Raw genomic sequence first — 9,235 nt, forward strand, 5'->3', positions numbered from 1 at the left:
AAAAAAAAAAAAAAAAAAAAAAAAAAAAAAAAAAAAAAAAAAAAAAAAAAAAAAAAAGAAAAGAAAAGACACAGAGGGAAAGAAGGTGTAAGGACATCTTTTGAGCCCCCTGGATCCAGCTGTGCCCAAAAACAGGACCCTCTGGAAATGTGGTCATTTGAGTCAGTAGCTTCCCTGTTTGTTGACCCTGGCTCGACTGGGTCTTTGTCCCCTGACACTAGGATGTATTGGGGATCACAGCACATTTCACATGGACCTAGGGTGGTCCCTGGAGCACTCTAGGAAGCAGTGGCGACCCACCCTGTTTCTCGGGACTGTGCATTTCCAAGAGGAAGGGCTGTTAGGCCTTCGCCATGCCCTCTCCCAACACAGGCAAGCCCCAAGCAAGGCACACAGTAGGTGTTTTTAGTGATTGGGTCCATCCTCTGCCCTAGGGCAGCACTGCTCTCACACTTTTCCCCCAGAGCCCCAAGAAAACCCTCAGAACTCCATGGACCCCCGCAAAAAAATAAGATCTCTCCTCCTTGGGAGCCATCCTTTGGCCCACACAAAGGTAGAGAACCTCAGGTAATTCCAGCCCCCTGCCCCAAGCCTGTGCCCACGCACCTGCCGCTGAGACTCATAGAGGATGCGGTCCATGGTGTTAAGCAGTGTCATGCTCTTGTAGAACTTCAGCACCTTCTCCTTCGGCAGCTGCGGGTGGAGGCACAGACAGACGTGGGGTAGTTGGGACCAGAGAGGAGACAGGCAAGGGGCTTGGGCATAGGGGGCATGGGAAGGGAGGGAGGCTGCCTCTCACGTGGGGGTCCTCGCTGGGGTTGATGATCTGGCCTTGCCGGTCCATGACGCGGTAGATGGGGATTCCAGAGATGACATTGGGCTGGATGAATTCAAGCTTGTCTATGAACTCTGCCGAGGCCCCTGGGAACTGGGGCTTGTCATCCAGAGATGAGAACTGCTCCTGTTGCCTGTGGGGGTGCTGGGGGAGAGAGCAGAGGAGACGCCTGCATCAGGAGCAGCACCCAGGTTTCCGCTGGCTTGACCACAGCAGCAGGCAGGCGGCATGGTGGTTGAGTACATGACCCCTGTGAACTCGGGGGCCTGACTCGCAAGGTCTGAGCCCCAACTCCACCACTCTCCCACTGCAACGCCTTGGGCAACTGACTCCAACATCTGTGTCTCAGTTTCCCCATCTGAAAAACTGGGATAAAAACAGCAACAGCTATCCCATAGGACTGCTGTAAGATGAAATGGCTCAGTCAGTGGCTGACAAGTCAAGAACTGGTAGCTATTACTATTCTCATGATCGCAGGCCCAAACGCTTCATCCTGGCATTCAAGGCCTCCCCAGTCTGGCCACAGATGTCCCCTCCTCTCTCTCTCCTTCTGTGACCACAGACACACACGCCCACTGCAGGATGGTCTCTAGGCATCTAGACAGGCTCTCTTGTGTTCCCTCTACCATGCACCAGTGAAGCCAGAGAACAGAGCTTAAGTCTTTGAGCTCTTAAGAGTCAGACCGCCTCGGTTCAAATCCCTTACTGGCCTTGGGAGGCCAAGGCAGGTGAATCACTTGAGGTCAGGAGTTCAAGACCAACGTGACAAGACCCTGTACCCACTAAAAATACAAAAATTAGCTGGGTGTGGTGGCACATGCCTATAGTCCCAGCTACTCAGGAGGCTGAGGCAGGAGAATCCCTGAACCTGGGAGGTGGAGGTTGCAGTGAGCCAAGACTGCACCACAGTACTCCAGCCTGGGTGACAGTGAGACTCCATCTCAAAAAAGAAAAAAAAAAAAAATCCCTTACTGGATGATATGGCAAAGTAACTTCCCCTCTCCATTTGCTCTCTTCCTTGTCTATAAAAATGGAGAAGCCCTCGTGGAAATGTGCAGCCTAAACAAGATCATGCGGATAAAATATTCAGCAAAGTATCTGTAAGCTGTATAACAAATGCTCAAAACAATCGCAACTGTCATCATTTCCCCTCTCATCTCTGCCTGCTCTACTAGACAGTCTCTTTCCCTATTGCTTGGCAAACCGCTACACGCGTCAGTGTCCACTCTACTCCAGTCCCAGCTCCCTCTGCGAGCTGAGACTGACTCATTCGACAAATATTTCAGCACCTGCCATGTTCCCAGCCCAGTGCTGGGCTCTGGGGACCTAAGACAGGCAAGACATCTGCCCTTTGCTGCCTAGCAGGGAGAGCGGATGCTGAACACGTAACGATGACAGTGGTTCATATCATCCTATAGCAGAAGGGAAGGAGGGTAAGAATTTCCTGCGGAAGTGATGTTACAGCTGAGATCTGAGGGATAACCAGGAGGCACGGAAAGCACGTTCCAGGTAAGGGAAATGGAACATGTGAAAAACAAAAAGTAGCCAGGTGCACTGGCTCACACCTGTAACCCCAACACTTCAAGAGGCCGAGGCAGGCGGAACACTTGAGGCCAAAACCAGCCTGGCCAACATGGTGAAACCCCATGTCTACCAAAAATACAAACATTAGCTGGGTGTGGTTGCACACACCTGTAATCCCAGAGGCTGAGGCAAGAGAATCACTTAACCTCGGGAGGCAGGGGTTGCAGTAAGCCCAGATCATGCCACCACACTCCAGCCTGGGCAAAATGATTGAGACCCTGCCCCCCGCCCCCCCCCCCCCCCCCCCCCCCCCACACACACACAAAAGGAGAGGAATAGCGTGTCCTTCACAGAAGACAGAAGGAGCTCAGGGCCAGGCAAGGTGGCTCGCATCTATAATCCCAGCACTTTGGTCTCAAGGATTACTTGAGCCCAGGAGTTTAAGACCAGCCTGAGACCATAATCTCTACAAAAAATTTTAAAAATTAACCAGGCATGGTGGCATATAGCTGTAGTCCCAGCTACTTGGGAGGCTGAAGTGGGAGGATTGCTTGAGCCCAGGAGGTAAAGGCTTCCGTGAGCCATGATCACACCACTGCACTCCAGCACTCCAGCCTGGGCAACAGAGCAAGACGCTGTCTCAAAAAATAAAATAAAATAAAATAAAGGAAGCTCAGAGGGGCTGGAGGAGTCCTGCAAGGACGTCACACCTCCTCAGATCAGATGAGGAATGACTGAGAAAGCCCAGGAGACCTGTGAGAAGCCTAAAGCTCAAAAGGTGTGAGCCCACTGGAACTCTGAGCTCTGGAACTAGGCAGCCCAGAACTGGCCAGGCTGTTGCAACAGCTCCCCTTTATGAAGCATTGCTGTAAGCCAGCTGAGTCTGGCACGCACAAGCCTACTGACTCGGGGCATTGATGAGGGGCATTCTCTGCCATTGCCCTTGAGTAGATGAGGAAACCCAGGCTTGGGGAGGTAAAATAACCTGCACCAGACCACAAATTAAAAAAAAAAAAAAATTGGGTCAGGCGCAGTGGCTTATGCCTGTAATCCTTGAACTTTGGAAGGTGAAGGCAGGAGGACTGCATGAGCTCAGGGGTTTGAGACCAGCCTGGGCAACAACGCAAAATCCTGTCTCCACAAAAACTTACAAACATTAGCTGGGTGTGGTGATGCACACCTGTGGTCCCAGCTACTTGGGAGGCTGAGGCAGGAGGACTGCTTGAACCTGGGAGGAGGAGGCTATCCGGAGCTGAGATCGTGCCACTGCACTTCAGCCTGGGGGACAAAATGAGATCCTGTCTCAAAAAAAAAAAAATTATATCAGGACTGGGCTTCCAAACTGGGCAGGGCTGAGACTCAGGCTCCTAGACTTCCATGCTCCTCATTCCACTGCCCCTGCAGCCTGATTTCCAACCATATGTGGCTTTTCTTCCCACTACTCCCCAAATTCTTCCTTGGTAATTGTGGCTTCACTTCCCACAGGAGTTAAAGGGCAGGGTTTGCCACAAGCTGGAGCTCACACATAGGTGCTCAAATGCGTCCATCTTCCTTTAACTGCAGTGAATAAGCCGTCCACAGTTCCAGCAGGGTAGCATGTTAAGCTGTGTGTGTTTATTTGCATTTGTGGTGGTGAGGAAATTACATTCCCAACGGCAGGGCAGATTCAGGCCTGACAATGCACGATAGGCTTCCCCTTCCCTTGTGAGGAGGAAGCAGCCGGCCTCTTGCAGCACAGCTCTTCCGCCTCTGAGCAGCCAGCACAGCCAGACATTGACCAAGAAGATTCCTTTGTTTCCTTGTCTACCTCCCACAAACACCACAATCCAGCCAGGAAGGCAGAGACAGCATCCAGGTTGCCTTCACAGCAGGCACTCAAATGAGCTAACACATGAATGGGCGATTAAGTTCCCTGGCTCTGGAGTTCAACTTCCCTGGGTTCCAATTTCTCAGCTTGCGTGGCTCTCTGCAAAAACACTTCATCTCGGCTGGCCACAGTGGCTCACACCTGTAATCCCAGCACTTTGGGAGGCTGAGGCGGGCAGATCACCTGAGGTCAGGAGTTCGAGACCAGCCTGACCAACATGGTGAAACCCCATCTCTACTAAAATACAAAAATTAGCCGGCCGTGGTGGTGTGCGCCTGTAATCTCAGCTACTTGAGAGGCTGAGGCAGGGGAATCGCTTGAACCCGGGAGGTGGGGGCTGCAGTGAGCCGAGATCATGCCACTGTACTGCAGCCTGGGCAACAGAGTGAGACTCTGTCTCAAAACAAAAAACACTTCATCTCTCTGAGTTTATCTGTAAGAAGGCTGCACAATGCCATGTGAAAAGTTGCTAAGTTCACTCACACAAGGGGTTCAGCACCGACATGGGATGTACTGTATACTCAAAACTTGGTTAAGAGATAGTAAAACAAAACCTAGGAAGGTGAGACGTGGGAGAAAGGGAAGTGCCTACACCTTAGGAGGATGGGGAAAAGAGGAGGGGGGAAGAACTAACTGCATGTTAAAATGGATTCTAGCCGGGCGCGGTGGCTCACGCCTGTAATCCCAGCACTTTGGGAGGCAGAGGCGGGTGGATCACGAGGTCAAGAGATCGAGACCATCCTGGTCAACACGGTGAAACCCCGTCTCTACTAAAAATACAAAAAATTAGCTGGGCATGGTGGCGCGTGCCTGTAATCCCAGCTACTCAGGAGGCTGGGGCAGGAGAATTGCCTGAACCCAGGAGGCGGAGGTTGCGGTGAGCCGAGATCGCCCCATTGCACTCCAGCCTGGGTAACATGAGTGAAACTCCGTCTCAAAAAAAATGGATTCTAAAACCAAACTGTGGCAACATGCAGTGGTTCACACCTATAATCCCAGTACTTTGGGAGGCTAACACGGGAGAATCATTTGAGACCAGGAGGTCGAGACCAGCCTAGGCAACATGGCGAAAACCCTGTCTCTGAAAATTTTAAAACTTAGCCAGGAAGGATGGGCGTAGCAGCTCATGCCTGCAATCCCTGAGCAACAGTACGAAACCCCATTTACACACACACACACACACACACACACATACAAAGGCAGGCAGATCACCTGAGGTCAGGTGATCAACATGGTGGTCAACATGGTGGAACCTCATCTCTACTAAAAATACAGAAAACAGCCAGGCGTGGTGGTGGGCACCTATAATCCCAGCTACTCGGGAGGCTGAGACAGGAGAATTGCTTGAACCCAAGAGGCAGAGGTTGCAGTGAGCTGAGATTGCGCCACTGCACTCCAGCCTGGTGACAAGAGTGAGACTCCATCTCAAAAAAAAAAAAAAAAAAAAAAAAAAAAAAAAAAAAAAAAAAAAAAAAAAAATTAGCTGGGAATGGTGGCATGTATCTGTAGTCCCAGATACCGGAGCTGGGGGAGCCTAAGGTGAGAGGATGCTTGAGCCCAGGAGGCCAAGGCTGCAGTGAGCCATGGCGGCACCACTGGACTCCAGCCTGGGCAACAAAGTGATACCCTGTCTCGACAAACAATAACACCAAACTGTGGCCCCAGAAGACACAAAAGGGAGGGAGACTGAGGCAGAGGGGAGACGGCATGCCGATGGAAGAGGACCAAAGGCTGGTCTTCGGATGGGCACTAAGAGGGGAGGCCAGAGTCTGAGAACAAACCAGGGTGTCAGGGCAAGACTGTCAGCCTCCGGAGGCTGCAAAGCTACCTTCAGGGCACCCCGGTGTGCTCCGTATATTGGAGCTGGGCCTCAGCTGGACCCTCCTCCCTTCTTTCCTGGGCTGGGGGAGATGATGGTAGTCCCCAGCCCCAGGGTTGCTACCCCAATTCAGTGAGCTATGCAAAGGGCTCCATACAGCGCCTGGTCCTGAGGAAATGCTCCGTAACAGGAGTCGGTGGTCAAACCCCTACAAAGGAAGGACGCAACTCCACCCATCTGTTCTTCTAGCTTTTGGTTGGGTGTGGGGGAGTCTGTCCCCGTGGCCAATGATTTACAATGGCAGAGGCTACACAGATTTACACAAAGCTTCATGCCATGTCCTCTCCAATCACACAGGAAAGCACCACCTGCCCACTCTGGATGGTCTGCTCTGCCCAGGAAGTACTGGGGTGGCCCTGGTGGAGTCATCTGAAGTCGCTGAGTCACCATGGCTAAGGGCATGGACTCTAACTGAGCAGACCGCTGCCTCCTGATCGTGTGACTGAAACTCCCTGAGCCAAGTACAGTGGCAGATGCCTGTAATTCTAGCTACTCTGGAGGCTGAGGAGAGAGGATCACTTGAGTCCAGGAGTTTGAGGCCAGCCTGGGAAACATAGCGAAACCTTGTCTGTACAAAAAATTTGAACAAATAAACAAATATAATTTAAGGCTAGGTACGGTGGTTCACGCTTATAATACCATCATTTTGGGAGGTCAAGAAGGGTAGACAGCTTGAGCCCAAGTGTTCAAGATGAGCCTGGGTAACATGGCAAGACCCCCATCTCTACAAAAAATTAGATGAGCATGGTGGTGCACATCTGTAGTCTCCACTACTCAAGGGACTGAGGTGGGAGGATCACTGGAGCCTAAGAGGTCAAGGCTGCAGTGAGCCAAGATCATGCCACTGCACTCCAGCCTGGCTGACAAAGTGAGACCTATCTCAAGGAATAAAAAGAAAAATTTTTAAAAATAAAAACTCCCAGCCCGGTGCAGTGATTCACACCTGAAACCCCAGCACTTTGGGAGGCCGAGGCTGGCAAATTGCCTGAGGTCAGGAGTTCAAGACTAGCCTGGCTGGCATGGTAAAACCCCATCTCAACTAAAAATACAAAAAAAATTAGCTGGGCGTGGTGTGCACGCCTGTAGTCCCAGCTACTCAGGAGGCTGAGGCAGGAAAATTGCTTCAACCCCGGAGGTGGAGGTTGCAGTGACCCAAGATTGTGCCACTGCGCTCCAGCCTGGGCAACAGAGGGAGACTCCATCTCAAAAAATAAAATAAAAATAAAAAATAAAAACTCCGGGCCGGGCATGGTGGCTCATGCCTATAATCCCAGCACTTTGGGACACCAAGGCAGGCAGATTATGAAGTTAGGAGTTTGGGACCAGCCTGACCAACATGGTGAAAACCCATCTCTACTAAAATACAAAAATAAGCCGGGTGTGGTAGCCTATAATCCCAGCTACTCAGCAAGCTGAGGAAGGAGAATCACTTGAACCTGGGGGACGGAGGCTGCAGTGAGCCTAGATGGCGCCACTGCACTCCAGCCTGGGCACTCAGAAGACCATAATGACCATCTCCATTTATCCCACAATACACACTGATAGGGTTTGTCTGTGTCCCCAACTCAAATCTCATCTTGAATTATAGCTCCCATAATTCCCATGTGCCATGGGAGGGACCCAATGGGAGGTAACTGAATCATGGCGGGGAGAGATGGTCTTTCACGTGCTGTTCTCATGATGGTGAATAAGTCTCACGAGATCTGATGGTTTTATAAAGGGGAGTTCCCCTGCAAGTACTCTGCCTGCCTGCCGCCATGTGAGATGTGACTTTGCTTCTCACTCACCTTCCGCCATGATTGTGAGGCCTCCCCAGGATGTGGAACTGTGAGTCCATTAAACCTCTTTTTCTTTATAAATTACCCAGTCTCAGGTGTGTTTTTATTAGCAGCCTGAGAACAGACGAATACACACACTGAGTACCTACCACTTGGAGATACTGCACAGGGTACTGGAGCCCCCAGATAGGCTGCCCGTGAAGAGCTGGATCACAAAAATAAAGTCACTGATAATTAGCACAGACCAAGCTCCAGGTGCTTCCTGAATTCCAACAAGTTAGGGACTCTACTCATTCACCTAACTAGGGTCAGAGAGGTGAAATGACTTAGCCAAGCCCAGGCCTGGATTGGTAGTAAGAAACTGACTCATGATTCCTTGACAATCTGAGTTTCCTTCCTCCTCCTTTCCCTGAGCACTGAAACATTTGCTATGGTAGCAGAGACAGGAAGGGAGGTGAAAATCAGGCAAATGCATCTGCAGGGCAGCAGGGTATTCAATGAAGAGAGTGAGTAGAGGAGGGGCAAGAAGTCAGGAACAAGTGAAGCAGCCCCACCCCTCTTGTTAAGCTGACCTTCCCCAGTAAACCCAGTAATCTCTCCACAATCCTATCTGTCCACAACTATGCAGCCTCTCAGCCTTTCCCTGACTATATCTTCATCTCCAGCCGGATAAAACTGCACTATCTAATATGGCAGCCACCAATCACTTGTGGCTATTTATTTTATTTTTAGAGAGTCTCGCTGTGTCGCCCAGGCTAGAGTATAGTGGCGCGATCTCGGTTCACTGCAACCTCCGCCTCCCAGGTTCAAGCAATTCTTCTGCCTTGGCCTCCCGAGTAGCTGGGATTACGGCCATAAGCCACCCCACCCAGCACACCTGTGGCTATTTAAACTTAAACTCATGAAAACCGAAAAATATGGCCAAGCAAGGTGGCTCACGCTTATCATCCCAGCACTTTGAAAGGCTAAGGCAGGAAGATCACTTGAGCCCAGGAGTTCGAGACCAGCCTGGACAACATGGCAAAACCCCATCTCTACAAAGATTTAAAAATTAGCCAGGTGCAGCCGGGCACAGTGTCTCACGCCTATAATCCCAACACTTTGGGAGGGCGAGGCAGGCGGATCACCTGAGGTCAGGAGTTCAAGACCAGCCTGGGTCAACATGGTAATACCCCATTTCTACTAAAAATACAAAAATTAGCTGGGCGTAGTGGCACATGCCTGTAGTCCCAGCTACTTAGGAGGCTGAGGCAAGGGAATCACTTGAACCTGGGAAGTGGAGGCTGCACTGAGCCGAGATTGTGCCACTGTACTCCAGCCTGGGCAACAAAGCAAGACTCCGTCTCAAAAAA

The 9,235-nt window shown here is 51.0% G+C and overlaps 1 protein-coding gene across 1 annotated transcript in view; it reads right to left on the bottom strand.

Annotated features, from left to right (window-relative positions):
- BCKDHA (branched chain keto acid dehydrogenase E1 subunit alpha) overlaps window positions 1–9,235 on the bottom strand; it is a 30,529-nt gene that overhangs the window by 18,603 nt on the left and 2,691 nt on the right. Inside the window, exons 2-3 of the mRNA XM_017502929.2 lie at window positions 800–979; window positions 607–693 (exon numbers count right to left, since the gene is read on the bottom strand). Coding sequence (XP_017358418.1) covers window positions 607–693; window positions 800–979 — 267 coding nt within the window. The remainder of the gene's footprint in view (window positions 1–606; window positions 694–799; window positions 980–9,235) is intronic.

Source organism: Cebus imitator, unplaced genomic scaffold (genome assembly GCF_001604975.1).
Source record: "Cebus imitator isolate Cc_AM_T3 unplaced genomic scaffold, Cebus_imitator-1.0 Scaffold306, whole genome shotgun sequence".
NCBI classification, from domain to species: domain Eukaryota; kingdom Metazoa; phylum Chordata; class Mammalia; order Primates; family Cebidae; genus Cebus; species Cebus imitator.